This window comes from Grus americana, chromosome 3 (assembly GCF_028858705.1).
Source record: "Grus americana isolate bGruAme1 chromosome 3, bGruAme1.mat, whole genome shotgun sequence".
NCBI lineage: Eukaryota > Metazoa > Chordata > Aves > Gruiformes > Gruidae > Grus > Grus americana.
Window position 1 is genome coordinate 54374061 of NC_072854.1, and position 16209 is coordinate 54390269.

A 16209-nucleotide genomic window follows, 5' to 3' on the forward strand; every position below is an offset into this window, starting at 1 on the left:
TTGCCTGTGAAAAACTTACAATTTAGTGCTATGATGTGATGTTACTGCACCTCATCTCCCCTCTAACCCTCTGTGCAGATGTTTCTAACTCTAAGGGGGGAAAAATGCATACCATAGTTTTTCTTAATGCTTCCTGTATTGCCTTGCCACGTACACATGTGCTACAAAGCTATATGCTAGATTATAGAATGCTATCTGCTCTTAATAAATGACCCCAGAGTGCTGAAGTGGAAAAATATATTTAGTACGTATTACTAGAAAATGCAGGAGACAGAAGTAAGTTCAGTTGCAGATCATAGTAAATGCGTTTAGTCTTGAAGATTTAAACTTCTAAACAAAAGGAAGCACTTCAGCAAATGATGTATGTGCTGAGTAACTGGAGAATTATGCATATTTTATATCACTAAAAAAATTCTTACAAATTCCCACATGTGTATTTCATTTGAATCCTAAACTTTCAGCTGACAGAACTGCACTCCTTAGGAAGCAAAGTACCTCTGTTATAAACACAATCTCTAATTTATCTTTAAAAATCTTTGGTGGTGGGTTTTTTTAAATTAAGTAAAATGGAACACCATGTGTAATCTGGAATATGTGCAACTGATTTGTGTATCTGAAAGTTTTGGCAAAAAACCCCCTATGCTGATGTCTGAATCCAAACAACAAAGTAGCACCTGCTGTCTTTATTCCATGTGGGTTCTTTCCACTTCTTGCCTTGTTTTACAGTACCACTATAAAAATGATGCAATGTTTGTGGTTGAGTGAGCTGTCAAATTCTTTTAAATTGCTAAACTAACTTTTAAATTAAACTGTTTTCTGCTTTGTCCCAATTACTATTTGCCCTGTAATTTTTTTATAGTTTATAATTTAAAATACAGAGTGGAAGTACTAGCTGTATCTGTCATTGTGAAGTCAGCCTGCCAATATACAAATAGACTATCACCCTGTTAGCATATATTAATCCATAGTACTAAATACAGATGCAGTACTATAGGTGATTTGGTGTATTTCCATTCACTCCTCTGCCTCTGAAATGTGTCATGGATCAGTAGTGAAGGCATGGTTTTCAAAAGAATTCATGATTACAGAAAAATCAACGAGTTGTCTCAATCAATGAGTGAGTCTAACTGCACCTGCTAAAACCTGAGTCACCTTACCCAAAATCAATTTAGAATTGCAGCTTGTTCACTTGAAGTGAAAATTACTGTCTTTACATTCATGGTAAGTTTTCTGGAAACCCTGAACTTGTAAAATGTACCTGAGGGAAAAGTGCTGGCCCTAAGCACTGGGAACTGATGCACCTCAAAACCACTTTGTATACCAAGTACCCATCAGGGTCTGCTGTTGTTTAACCCTCAACAGTCTTAAATTCATCCTTGCAGGTAACTCCCAAGTATGGGGGCTCCCAATATGCCTAGCTGTGATGACTCTTGTTCTGCACTTGCACAACAAGCTGCCTGTGCGATGCAACTTCTGAAATCAGTGTGAACGTTTCCCAGAAAGTCTGCAGGTGCTTTTTAACTCCAAGCTGTACCACCAACTGATTTCTCCACCTGCATCAAATGAACCTCCAATTTCAGGCTGAAATGGCATTCAGCTGCCTCCACTGCACCCTTAAGCCAGTCTGAGAGCAACAGTTTTGAATCCTTCAGTTTGCTGATCCCTATAAATTTTCAGTGAAAGAATGGAAAACAGTGAATACTAGCCTAACAACAATGCATTTTTTATAGTAACGCTGAAGCCTGCCTCTTTAGGTGGGAGCCTACATACCTTCAGAAGTCTAAGAAACACGGCCTGACCGCCTCACCTATCCAAAACACTGCAGGGGAGGGGAAGCTAGAGCAGGTGTGCTGCAGATGACGAAGACAGGATTTTTCTAACACGTCAGGTACAGATGGGTAAACACACCACGTCCGTTCTGCCCAGAGCTGAACGCTAAGCAGCGAGGACTAGAATTAACTGACCAGAGGACAGCGCACTCGATCGCTCTTTCCGAGGGCAGCCGAAACCCAGCAAGGATAACGACTCCTCCCCTCACAACCGCCCACGCGCCTACCGTTAGCTCAAGCGCGGCCGCCCGCCTCACGATGCTTTCCTCCCCTTCAGCCCAAAAGCATCCACCGCCGATCGAGGGCGCGCGCGTGGACGGCGCTAGGCATGCTTAGCCGATGACCGGAGGGGAGCGCGCAGGCGCGGGTCGGCGGTGAGCGGCGGGGGGGCCCGGGTCGCTTCGCGGTGCGGGCGGCCCATGGCTGTTGGCGGCGGCGGCGGCGGGCGACGATGACCGACTACAGTGAGGAACAGCGTAACGAGCTGGAGGCCTTGGAGTCTATCTACCCGGACTCGTTCACAGGTGAGCCGCGGCGGCGCCCGCGCCTGGCTCCGCCGCACGGCCGCGGCGAGCCGGTATGAGGGAGGAGCGGGAGGCCCCGCCGGGCGGCAGCCGCCCCCTGCGCCGTGCCGGCCCGGGCTCCTTCGGGTGTCCCCTTACTGTTAGCTGCAAGGGTTGGATATTTGTCGAGGTTTGGGGTTTTTTTGTTTTGTTTTACTTTCCTTAGGCGGGAAAACCGAAGCGCTCGGTGGCGCTTCTCGCCCAGTACGCGTGGGTCTGGGCGGCTGGCGTGGGCGATGCCGGCCCCGGCGGTCAGTCACGCCGTGGTACAGCAGCCCAGCGGGGATCCCCGTTCCGGTGCCTGAGCCCGCGTTGTGGCTGGTAGAAGGATGTTCCTTGGATAAACCTTTCAAAAGATGCGGCCCTAGGTGGAAATCGGGGAATGTGTCGACCAGTCTTCCTTTTTGGGGGCAGCCTCTCACAACCGTGAAGCACGGGATGTTTTGGGGTACTTAAAGGTGCCGTTTCTTCTGCAAGTGCATTGCCAGTATCCGCCTTATTCCATTGCGGATCTGTGGTGGAACAAAAGCAAACTATAATTCCCAGGTGCAGTATGTTATAGTGCTAAAACTTTCATATGGTGGATACCTTGGTCTTCAGACTTTTAGGACTTCCTAGTTACCATAAACAATTAAGACCATGCTGGCTAATCTAATGTGATTTATGGTGCTCAGTATCCAAAGAATTTTAACAATGAGAAAAATGGTGCATTGCCTGTTTCCTTCCTGCACGGTATCTATTCTGCTCAAGGTCCCATCATATCTTACTTGACAGTAACTTCATCACGCAGACATTTACCCAGTACAATTTGTCGATTGCTTTAATGTGAAAATCTTTTAGGTTCTTCAGTTTTATGGTAAAGGTATACGAATTGATCTCTGCTAGCTGAGGATGCTGAATCACTTATTGTAATATACTTTCATACAGCCTCTATTCTAACGCTTATTATGAGTTATCTTTCATTCACGCAATGCTTTTATGCCTAAAAGAAGAGGGAGGAGAAAAGATTGTAGTAGTATGTTAGCAACTGGGCGAAATTCAATTAATACTGTTAGACCATATATACTAGATTGGTCATAGGTTATAACAGTAATACAGAGCAGTCCTTATTTGAGAATATAGTCTGTGACCCACAGTTGTGCTAAGAGGTTTCTAGTCTGTGAAACTTTAGATTACGGGGCTTGCATTTTGTGTGTGTCTATAGAGCTGCTTGTTGTTCGTCTTCTAGCTGCCTCATTCATGCAATTTCATTCTAGTACATTACTTGGGTAGGACATTCTTGAAGGAAAGCACTGTGTATTGCTTTTTTGTTTTAAGAAGCATTTGTTACATTAAGCTGTCCTAAATATAGAAATAGGTGCAGACATACTGTAAAAATAGTCCAGGGTCAAGAGTGCACTCAATGCTCATCACACATATCTAGCACAATAAAGCAAATTAGCTTTGGGAGCTTTCTGCACACATTCAGTGTATTAACATAAGTCATTTGATAGTAGGTAGGTTTGTACTTTTTGGAAAAGTGAAACTACCAAAAGAAAAAAACTTTCAAAAAGAAAAACTTTTTGATATTCTTGATGCTATATGCTTTTATTCAAAGAGCACTCCAAACATCAGATCATGTGGAAGATAGCTGCTAACTGAAAAGTATTTATTAATAGGGTAAAAGGCCCTTAACACTGTATCAATAGCTTCCTTGCTTCATTAAATCCTTGAGAAGTTCAGTTTTAATGATGTGAAGAAGTAGTTGTCTGATTTAAGGAATCTGTCTCTGTTTTTTTTCTTTGAACAGTATTGTCAGAAAAGCCTACAACTTTCACAATCACTGTGACATCTGAAGCAGGAGAAAATGATGAAAGTAAGTTGATTGCGTCTTAAACGTATATAGGAGGAGTTTCTGTGTAAGCCTAATTCTGTTGTGAACAACTAGATATACCTCCATTTAAGTCCTCTTAGGGGCCTGATCCAGCAGGCGTTCCTCAGAAAGTGTAGGTCAAGAGTTCTGGTATTCTGTGTTTAGTTCACAGAAATGTTGCACTCTCTCACTCTGGCTACTTTCTGGCATGCTGAATCTCAAATGCTTTGCCTGTAGCTTCAAAAATAATGGGTTGCCATTCCCATAGGAGCTTACAGCCATGTTGTGAGGTGATTTATTTTTATCCTAGCAACTGCATGTATACCAGCCACATGGGAAAGTCAAGTCTGTGTATCATAAATATGCAGCCCTTAAAGCCCAGAACAAAGAGCTGTGAGTCCCAAGTCCCTTTGTATTTTTTGGTATCAATGGTTGCACGGGCTTGTTCTCAGCAAGTCTTTCTCCAATTAAGTTTGAGAGCTGCTGTTCTGGGTTACTGTATCAGAAGGGAAAAACTGCTTCTGTCTCCTTCAGTTTTAAAGGAGAAAGTTCTGCTCAGAGCAGGTGTCTATGTTGAAGAGACTGCTGGACTACCAGAGCTGTGAGTCTTGAGGAACTGAAGGAAGGCTTCTTCCTGCTATTCTGGCAGGATGTGTGAAAGGAACTTGATTCTCTTTTGCCTCCTTTCCATGTTATCCTAGTTCTGGGTGGTTTCAAGTTGAGTGTGTTCTCCTCTTTGCTTATTAACTTGTACTGGACATCGTGTCATAGAATCATAGAATGGTTTGGGTTGGAAGGGACCTTAAAGATCATCTAGTTCCAACCCCCCTGCCATGGGCAGGGACACCCTCCACTAGATCACATTGCCCAAAGCCTCATCCAACCTGGCCTTAAACACTTGCAGGGATGGGGCATCCACAACCTCTCTGGGCAACCTGTTCCAGTACCTCACCGCTCTAACAGTAAAGAATTTCTTTCTAACATCGAATCTAAATCGACCCTCCTTCAACTTAAACCCATTTCCCCTTGTCCTGTCACTACACTCCCTCATAAACAGTCCCTCTCCAGCTTTCCTGTAGGCCCCTTCACGTACTGGTAAACTGCAATTAGATCTGCCCGGAGCCTTCTCTCCTCCAGGCTGAACAACCCCAACTCTCTCAGCCTGTCCTCATAGGAGAGGTGCTCCAGCCCTCTGATCAGCTTCGTGGCCCTCCTCTGGACTCGCAGCCCAGGACATGGTTGGCTTTCTGGGCTGCAAGTGCACACTGCCAGCTCATGTTGAGCTTCTCATCAATCAATACCCCCAAGTCCTCCTCCTCGGGGCTGCTTTCAATCCATTCCTCGCCCAGCCTATAGTTGTGCTTGGGATTGTGCCGACCGATATGCAGGACCCTGCACTTGGCCTTGTTGAACCTCATGCGGTTCACACAGGCCCACCTCTCTGGCCTGTCAAGGTCCCTCTGGATGGCATCCCTTCCCTCCAGCATGGTGACCACACCACACAGCTTGGTGTCGTCGGCAAACTTGCTGAGGGTGCACTTGATCGCACTGTCCATGTCGCCGACAAAGATGTTAAACAGCGCTGGTCCCAGTACCGACCCCTGAGGAACGCCACTTGTCACTGTTCTCCACTTGGACATTGAGCCGTTGATCACAACTCTTTGAGTGTGACCATCCAGCCAATTCCTTATCCACTGAGCCAATTTAGAGACAAGGATGTCGTGTGGGACAGTGTCAAATGCCTTGCACAAGTCCAGGTAGATGATGTCAGTTGCCCTTCCCTTATCCACCGACGCTGTAACCCCATCATAGAAGGCCACCAAATTTGTGAGGCACGATTTGCCCTTAGTGAAGCTGTGTTCGCTGTCACCAGTCACCTCCTTATTTTCCATGTGCCTGAGCATAGTCTCCAGGAGGGTCTGCTCCATCATCTTGCCAGGCACAGAGGTGGGACTGACTGGCCTGTAGTTTCCTGGGTCTTCCTTTTTTCCTTTCTTAAAAATGGGGGTTATGTTCCCCCTCTTCCAGTTGGTGGGAACTTCGCTGGACTGCCAGGACTTCTCAAATATGATGGAGAGTGGCCTGGCCACTTCATCCGCCAGTTCCCTCAAGACCTGCAGAGGCATCTCATCAGGTCCCATGGACTTGTGCACCTTCAGGTTCCTTAGATATTCTCGAACTTGATCTTCTCCTGCAGTGGGCGGTTCTGCATTCTCCCAGTCCCTGCCTTCTGTGACCTGGGCAGTGTGGCTCAAGCATTTGCCAGTGAAGACTGAGGCAAAGAAGTCATTGAGTACCTCAGCCCTCTCCATATCCTGGGTCACCAGGTCACCCGTTTCATTCCGGAGGGGACCCATTTTCCCTCGTCCTCCTTTTATCACCTATGTCCTTGTCATATGATTTATGGGGAGCCCTGGTACCCAACACAGACGATGATACTCCAGCCAAGCACACAGAATTTAAAGCCTTAATATACTGAGATTCTCTCTAGATCTGTTGTTAGGACTCCTCCTTGTTTTGTCCAACTTTAAGTGGGATATGAGGGAAAAGAGATTACTGCTTCTGTGGTACAGTAGGTACTAGAGGTTTTCCAGTACTTCTAAAGACCTTTCAGACATTAATAGCCTGTAATAGTTTATGTAAGGGTAAACGTCATCGTCTTAATTTCTCAAAACTCTTGTGTTATATTTAAATCTGTTCATGCAGTTTTAACATCTGTGTAGGATGACTGTTCCTTTAAGATAAGAATACTTTATATTTTAAAATCTTTAGGCTGCTGATGCAATAGAAAAATATACAATCAGAGCTATATAAACTTAGCACCCGAAGAATATGTTTTGTTTTTTTTTATCTTGTAGCTGTCCAAACAACCCTTAAATTTACCTATAGAGAAAAATATCCCGATGAAACTCCACTTTATGAAATTGTCTCACAGGAGAATCTTGATGATAATGATGTCACAGACATAATAAAACTACTAGAACAACAGGTAAGGAAAATGGGATATCTCAATTCAGCTTGATATCACTTCACACTTCTCTCTCAAGTCAGTTGTTTCCTGAGGCATGTGCTACTGATTTAAAACATGTTCCATATTGTAAGGACTGACTTTGAAGTTTGAGTTTGGTAAATGACATTATTGAGATAAATTATGTTAATGAGGTAAAATACAGGACTAATTCAGTGTGCACAGGTACAATAATGAAATGGAAGTGCTCTAAGGCTTCTCCTTTTGCAGTTCTAGCTTACGGTGAATTTGTTTAACTGTATATGTACTATTTGTGAAAATAAACCACTTCAATTTTATTTGGAAAGATTAAAAAATGCTCCACTGATTCTTTTTAATAACACAACTATTTGGAGGGGGAGAGGGAATATCTCTTCAGCCTTTGGGATCACTGAGGGTGCATTGTAAAGGAATGAGAAGGAAACACTTCTTTTGTTTCAGGAATTCTTGACAAGTCCTCCCTGTCTTAAAACTGCCATAATATCTTCAGTAGACTTTCTTTTCAGTTTACTTCATATAACCTTCCTTCCATCAACTGATGTTTTCTGGGTAACTCTCCCACTTCAAAGGGGCATGTAATGGGATTAAGGAACAAGCCATTTCAGGAGAACAGAGGTTCTGAGCATCTGTTGTCTTCTAAGATTTATGATATTCAAATCTTGGAGTTGTATTCCTGCTATAGGTTTTGTTTTATTCATGAAAAAGTGTTCCTGATGTCTGTAATAGGTTGATAACCTGAACATAGAGGTCATCAGTGGTGTTTTGCTGCGCACCCATTTGGGAATAATTTTAACTGGCCAATTGACTTGAATTTTGCGGTGTGCTTTTGAGATTGGCACAGAGTGCTTCAGCTGTGTTATCTGCATTTGCACAGCATACTGCTTTTTAAACTTATTTATGCATTCAGCTGCTGGAGGTTTGAGGCTCTCCTGTTTGAGGTTGCGTTCTTTGTGTTGTAGGCAGAAGAAAATTTAGGAATGGTAATGATCTTCACTCTAGTCTCAGCAGTACAGGAGAAATTAAATGAAATAGTGGATCAAATAAAAACACGGAGAGAAGAGGAAAAGAAACAGAAGGAAAAAGAAGCAGAAGAAGAAGAGAAAGTATGTAAAATGTTTTCAACTAAAAATTTCCTGGTTTTTTTAAATGAATGGGTTTGATGCAGGAGCAATTCTCGATTTCACTGGGAGAGGAACATCTCTCCCAAAGTTGATGTAATTAAAACTTGAGGACTAGAAGATTCTTTGGTGCGCTTAAGTGATTTTTTCCTTCCCCCCGTTTTCTAAAGCAGTCTTTTCAGAGATGTATTGCACGTTCACAATCCCTTCTAGCATTACTTCCTAAATCAGGGGCAGGGATTTTTCCCAGATTAAATTAAAGTTGCTATAGCCAGTTTCTTGTTTGAAGAGGCAAGAGGGGATGGGGAGCAAAAAGGGCTAGAATGCCGCATACAGGCTGCATGGTCTAAGGAAGTCTCTCCTCCTTGGTAGACTGGGTAGGGTAGAAGCAGTCGGACCAGTCTTCAAGATCTGGTTTGTCCTCCCTGCACGTGTCCTTTCTACCAGCCACAGTGGAATAGTTTTTCCATTCATAGAGTGTGCTGTGATAAGTCCAACTACTGAATCTTCACTTTCTTCCTCAGAAATAGCTAGAGGGTGGAAGGTTCAGTGGTTTTGAAAACAGCAGAAAAAGAGCTGGAAAACAAGAACCCTTTTTTTGTCTCAACAAGATAAAAGGGTTAGTGTATTTTAATTCAGTGTAGATTGCACTTAAGAGTTGATAAGAAGCGCTGCCTACTTATGGATAACCTGTATTAGTGGTGTGTTGTTAACTATTGCACTGTAAGTCCAAAAGTAGTACACGAGGTTTTTCCATAAGAATTTCCACCTTGGTACAGCTCTCTGAAGGTAAAGTCCCATGACAAAAACAGGAAGAATGCAGGGGTAGGATTAATTTCTTAGAATACTTCACAGCAAGCAGCGCTTCTGGAATATTGTAATTTAAATAATTAAGAGAATGCTCATTTTCACTTGTAGCTTTGCAAGTTGTGTTTACAGCCTTGTTTTCTGTTCTTTCAGCAACGTTTTCATGGCACTCCTGTTACCATTGAGAATTTCTTAAATTGGAAAGCGAAGTTTGATGCAGAACTCCTAGAAATAAAGAGGAAAAAAATGAAAGAAGAAGAACAAGCAGGCAAAAATAAATTAAGCGGTATGATTTAAGACTGGTCCTGATGTTTTTGAAATATTACCAGACTATAATGACAAGCCTAAAAGTGATTTTTACATCGAAAGATGATGGTAGTAAATAAACTCTTACTGCAGTATTTGATTATTGTCCTCCATGTAGCACAAAATCTTTCTGACTTTATTTCAGATTTCTACTTTCTTATATTTTTTTTTTTTTTATTTTTTAGGGAAACAGCTGTTTGAAATGGATCACAACCTTGACACCTCTGACATTCAGTTCTTGGAGGAAGGTAAATTCCTGTTTGTTTCCATAACTGAAAGACAGTGACTTCAGATAGGTCAAAATTCCTAAGCAGAATCTGTATTATACTTCTGACTTAACATCTTACCTCAGTATCGCTTTTACATCGGAAAAACTTTGAGACATACTGTTTTGCAGATCGAATGGAAGTGACTTTTAACTTCTTTCAGAAACAAACAACATTTTCAAGATCCTAAAGCATATTTATTTGCAGTTTTGAGCTTGAGTTGATCTAATTTCTGTTGCTTCTATTCAAGTGTTTAGACTGGAAGCAAACCCAAACAAAATCAAAACAAAAACCCCACAACTAAACCCTGCTTTTTCTTTTTTTCTAATAGCCAGCCTTCCTACCCACAGTTTCAGTCACAGATCTTTGAAGTTCTGTCATCTTCTCTGTGAACCTCAACACCAATAGTAAACATGAGACCCGCATGGCTGAGTTGAGACCTGCGGGTCAAACTAAAGGGCAAGAAGGAAATGCTCAGGCAGTGGAAGCAGGGACAGGGATCCTGGGAAGAGTATAGGGATGCTGCCCGGTTGTGTAGGGATGGGGTCAGGAAGGCCAAAGCGCAGCTGGAGCTGAACTTGGCAAGGGGACGCAAAGAGTAATAAGAAGGGCTCCTACAGGTGTGTCAGCCAGAAAAGGAAGGTCAGAGAAAGTGTACTTCCCCTGATGAGCAAGACTGGCAAACTGGTAACAACAGACAAGGCGAAGGCTGAGGTACTCAACAACTTCTTTGCATCATTCTTCACTGGCAACCTCTCTTCCCACACCTCTCGAGTGGATGGACCACAAGACAGGGACTGGGGGAGCAAAGTACCTCCCACTGTAAGGGAAGATCAGGTTTGTGACCACCTGAGGAACCTCAACATACATAAGTCTATGGCACCTGACAAGGTGCATGCCAGAGTCCCAAGAGAACTGGCTGATGTAGTTGCCAAGCCACTCTCCATGATATTTGAAAATTGTGGCAGTCAGGTGAAGTCCATGGTGACTGGAAAAAGAGAAACATTGCACCCATTTTTAAAAAGGGTAGAAAGGAGGACCCTGGGAACTACCAACCTGTGAGCCTCACCTCTGTGCCTGGGAATGTCATGGAACAGATCCTCCTAGAAGCTGTGCTAAGGCACATGAAGGACAGGGAGGTGATACAAGACAGCCAGCATGGCTTCACCAAGGGCAAGTCTTGCCTAACCAACTTAGTGGCCTTCTATGATGGAGTGAACTACATCAGAGGACAAGGGAAGAGCTATGGATGTTGTCTATCTGGACTTCTGTAAGGTCTCTAAATTTGGAGAAATACGGATTTGATGGATGGCCTGTTCGGTGGTTGGGGAATTGGTTGTATGGTTGCATCCAGATGGTATTGGTCAACAGCTCAATGTCCAGATGGAGATTGGTGGCAAGGTGTCCCTCGGGTCCATATTGGGACCAGTACTGTTTAATGTCTTCATCAGTGACATAGGCAGTGGGATTGAGTGCACCCTCAGCAAGTTTGCCAATGACACGAAGTTGAGTGGTGCAGTTAACACGTCTGAGGGACAGGATGCCTAGACAAGCTCAAGAAGTGGGCCCATGTGAACCACATGAAGTTCAACAAGGCCAAGTGCAAGGTCCTGCATCTGGGTTGGGGCAACCCCCAGTATCAATACAGGCTGGAGGATGAAGGGACTGAGAGCAGCCCTGCTGAGAAGGACTTGGGGGCGTTGACTGATAAAAAGCTGGACATGAGCCGGCAATGTGCGCTTGCAGCCCAGAAAGCCAACCGTGTCCGGTGCCACATCAAAAGAGGTGTGACCAGCAGGTCGAGGGAGGTGATCCTGCCCCTCTACTCCGCTCTTGTGAGACCCCACCTTCAGTACTGCGTCCAGCTCTGGGGGCCCCAGTACAGGAGAGACATGGAGCTGTTGGAGAGAGTCCAGAGGAGGGCCACGAAGCTGATCAGAGGGCTGGAGCACCTCTCCTATGAGGACAGGCTGAGAGAGTTGGGGTTGTTCAGCCTGGGGAAGGGAAGGCTCTGCGGAGACCTTATAACAACCTTCCAGTATCTAAAGGGGGCTTATAAGAAAGATGGAGGCGAACTTTTTAGTAGGGCCTGTTGCCCTAGGGGACATGGGGTAATGGTTTTAAACTAAATGAGAGTAGATTTAGGAAGAAATTTTTTACATTGAGGGAGGTGAAACACTGGAACAGGGTGCCCAGGGAGGTGGTAGGTGCCCCATCCCTAGAAAGATTCAAGGTCAGGTTGGATGGGGCTCTGAGCAACCTGATCTAGTTGAAGATGTCCCTGCTCATTGCAGGGGGGTTGGACTAGATGGCCTTTAAGGTTCCTTCCAACCCAAACTATTCTGTGATTCCATGGTCTTGCAGGTCACATTAAATCCTATTTACTTCTGTGCAACCCAGTTCTTCTTTGTGGTTTTATGCAGGTTTGTCTATTATCTCACTGGAAAAAATAACTTAATGCCAGCTGAAAATTTCGTAAACGTGCCAAAAGATGTTAAACTTGGAAAATCTGCTGGAGATAAATCAAATCTACTCAGTCATATATCTATTTAATTTTCTGTACTAGTATCCTAGTTTAAAAGACTGATTTTGAGTTAAAGCAATTCTTTAATGTAGCTGCATTACCTACTGTATGGCAAAACATACATGCAGAAGAGTCCAGAATTTTCTCTGCAAGTAACAATTTAAAAAAAACGTTTATGAACATCAGTGAGTATGTACTCAAAATGGCAGTCATGGGGGAGTTGAGTTTCTTTTAGAGGGCGTAATATAACCTCGTCTTCCTCCAAAATGCCTGAAGTGAAGATGAGTTGTTGATAGGGCATTTGGCTGTCTCAAGGGAGGAGTGGACTTCTGTATTTGGGCTCTGTGCCCAAATGACTTGGGATTAATGTGTTAACTTTTAGTCCTGTTGCTATCGGTGATTAAAAACTCCTGTTCTTATTGCTGTTTGCATTCTATCATTAATGAAACAGGTTACTGACTGCAATTTAATATTACATTACTGTGTAATAAGTAATACTAATTTTTACAGCTTAAATGGGATGATGGCTTTATCTTTTAGATGGAAACTTGTTATAAAGGCTCTTTCAAATCCAGTGAAAGGCCAGAAACTTATTGGGTGGCCGGAAGATGTCGCTGTTGATGCACGCAAATATAGTAATAGTCCTCAAGCCTTATCCTTAGGTCACCATCATCTCTTTCAGAAGAAAATGTGAAAGCATGCAAAGCTTTATCTTGATTTTAAAATTTAAATCTGAAAACAAATGTATGTATGTAGGCATATAAATGGTAAGAGTTTTTTTATAAACCCTCTGTGTTTCTGTGGCTGTGATAGTTTTAACTATTCCAGCTGTGAGGTGCTGAGCTCCTACTTTGACAGTACCTGGGAGAAAGGATCTCTGCATCTGGGAACTATAAATGTTAATTTCATTCTTCCAATGGATTCTGAGGTCCCATGGGACATTTCTCTTGACTGGGTTTTGGTAGGAGGAGAAAAAGCTTCACTTTAGCTGTAAAAAGATAAAACCTTTCATTTCCTTTTCCATATCTATTTGATATATAAAAAGCCTAGTAAGTTAACAGCTACCTACATTGAAAAATGAATATGAAAGTGTTGTGTGTATTGTTGTTCAGGTACTGTTTTCCTACGTGCATGAAAATAAATTATTTTTCTGTTCTTTGCAGCTGGAAACAGCGTGGAGGTTGATGAATCTTTATTCCAAGAAATGGATGATTTAGAGTTGGAGGATGAAGAGGATGACCCTGACTACAACCCTGTTAATTTAGATAGTGATTAGACTTTTTTGAACTGGCTGTGTTGGACATATGTATGGAGAGGGGGATAGACAGGAAAGCCACAGCATCTGTGGTTTTAGTAATGTGCATTGGTTTTCTTTTTTTTTCTTTTTTCCTTTTTTCCAAAGAAAAAACCAAAATATTTTAAATCCAGGAGAATGGTCTTCTGATGACTTTCATCATAAATAAATTTACTTTAATATTTCACGTGAAAAATTTGAGGAATATTGATCTGTCTGAAAATGCTATTCTATTTTCTCTTATTTTTTCCTTCCCACTTTTGTAATTGTCCTTTGAAGAGACGTGACAACAAGCAAGAAGGAAATATGTTACAGCAAGTGCCTACTTCTGAAGGCTGAGCAGCTGTTCTGCTATCTTCCACCTGGGATATACATGGACAGCTTTGGTGAATAAAAAGGATCACATACTATGCAGTTATTTTTTTATTTCTTTCTTCTGTGGAATTTTATAATGCTTCAAGTAATGGTCAGTTCTGGTGCCCCCACTTCAGCTGTAGATAGGCAGCACTAGTCACCTTATAATAAGGCGTAGCCTTATTAAAGTTTAATGGAAACCATTTCCATACTATTGCCATAGTTGAGGATAGTAGTTTCAAAATGACTAGTTCAAGTCCGCAGGAAAGAAATCAGAATGAGATGAAGTCCTCTTAAAAAGTTTGGCTGCTTTGTTCAGGGAGGGTTTTTTTTATTTTGAACTTGTGCATCAATGAACTTCCATGGGAAGAAGGAAAAAAAACCCCAAAAAACCACAATCCCCAAAAAAACCCCCACCAAACCACCCTAGGAAAATTAGTTTGCTTTTGGCAACAGACTATGTTAAAGCACTATCAGTGGAGTGCAGAATGCAGTACCGGGATTTATAGAGTGCTTATAGGTTTAATGTAATGGATATTCTTATAGGCTGCCAACCGGATATGTCTAAAAAGATTAGCAAAGCATACAGTTAAGCTACACATCAAGTCGTGGATGTTAACCATCCTGCAGAGTTGTTTATGGAGCTAATAGCTTGATGTTAGACTCCTTTACCCTTCCCACCTCCAAAATAACCTAAACCACTTTGAGAACCGTGGTGTTTAAACATGCTGTGTTTGCATCAGCTGGAAGGATGACAGTATAGATGAAGAATAGAGAACCACCAGGCACCTCAATGATTAATCAGTGTGCTGAATTTTAAAATACTGTTAGTAGACTGCCTTAACTGCACCAGCTTCAATCTTTGAAGAGAGTTGCACTAAAGTATCACAGTGCTTAGAAGAATAATAAATATATGAACTTCAATATTTGGAAATTCCATATTCAAAGTGAGATGTTTCATTCTGGAAATAATTTAATGGTGTATAAGATTCTCTGCTCATATTGCTTGAAAACATCTGTTTAGGAGGATCTCCTTCAACATGTTTCAGTAGTCCTTTCTTTTTCTATCCAAGGTGAATGAGTTTCTAGTAGATATAAATAAATGTTTGAGTACCCTGTAAATACTTTTATAAAATAATTGTGCCTTTGTTCCTACTGTCCTCTATTTGATCTTAATTTTGGCTACTAAAAACTCTAGACAAGTAATGTATGTTTCAAAGCAATAAGCAGGATCTGTGTTCCAGCAGAGTTACCAAATATATTTAAAAATTGTGAACAAATGTGATATTAAATCTGACTTTTCCAAAGATACAGTTGGATCAAAAGCTTCATAGTGACTACATCCAGGTTCCTGTGTAATCACTAGGATGTTTTAAAATGCTCTTCAGCACTGAACTTACTTTACTTCTGGTATGTCTCAATTCAGCTGCATAAAAAACATTTAACTCCTAAGGCTGCTTTCTATTTTCAGCTAGGTATGTTTAAAACTGGCTTTTTTTCATAAAAGGAGTGAATTAGTTCTTTTTAAATCTGGACTGAATCCAAGAATGCTGTGTAGTCTGTGCAAAATGTGGTAATCTGAGAAAATTTTCCAAGTGGGTTACTGATGAGACTCATCTACATATGAAAAAAAGTTTCTTGTTAATGGTATTTAATAAGGTTTTCTAGTCTGTTTGCACACTAACATATTTATTGGTTTTCATGCAGAGGATGTATAGCTTAAAAATGTTAAAATGATGTCAAACCATTTAAAATGTGAAAATGTGTTTTCACTACATCTTTTATTTCAAAGCAGAGGAAATAAGGGTTGAAGTGACAAAAAAATGCGTAAAGTCTGTTCCTCCAAGTCTTTGGAACAAGTTTCAGTGACTCAGTCTGAACTTCAGATTTGTTTAGCTTTGTTAGCAGTTAACATCTGTGAAATAAAAGGGAATTTGACTGAGAGTGAGCTCGGCTTTGTTTGCGTGTTTTAGTTTGCTGAAATGGACTGAGAAAAGGTTTTTTTGGTGGAAGAAGTCTAGGTGAGATATTTAAAGTTAATTTACACACTTTGGGTTAGACTGAAGTCTAATTTGTATTAATCTAATAAAATTCCACCAATAAACTGATGAAATTTTAGTAATTCAAAATCATAGTGCTGACAACCTTGCTTGTATCTTACTTTTATCTCTCAAGACCAAAGCATACACTGTAATGCATGTAGGGAGATTATTATGAGTTGCAACATTGCACTACCAAAGCTAATTTAGTTTTGATCATGCTGAACTTTATGAATAGTTGGTGCCTGAA

At 41.8% G+C, this 16209-nt stretch overlaps 1 protein-coding gene across 1 annotated transcript; it reads left to right on the forward strand.

Moving 5' to 3' along the window:
- Positions 1–2179: 2179 nt before the first annotated feature.
- Positions 2180–15866, forward strand: RWDD1 (RWD domain containing 1). Its single transcript, XM_054822371.1, has 7 exons — positions 2180–2353; positions 4182–4247; positions 7103–7233; positions 8211–8354; positions 9330–9462; positions 9668–9730; positions 13436–15866. Exons 1-7 carry the CDS (start codon positions 2281–2283, stop codon positions 13546–13548), a joined length of 723 nt encoding a protein of 240 aa, XP_054678346.1. The 5' UTR covers positions 2180–2280; the 3' UTR covers positions 13549–15866.
- The last annotated feature ends 343 nt before the right edge of the window (positions 15867–16209 follow it).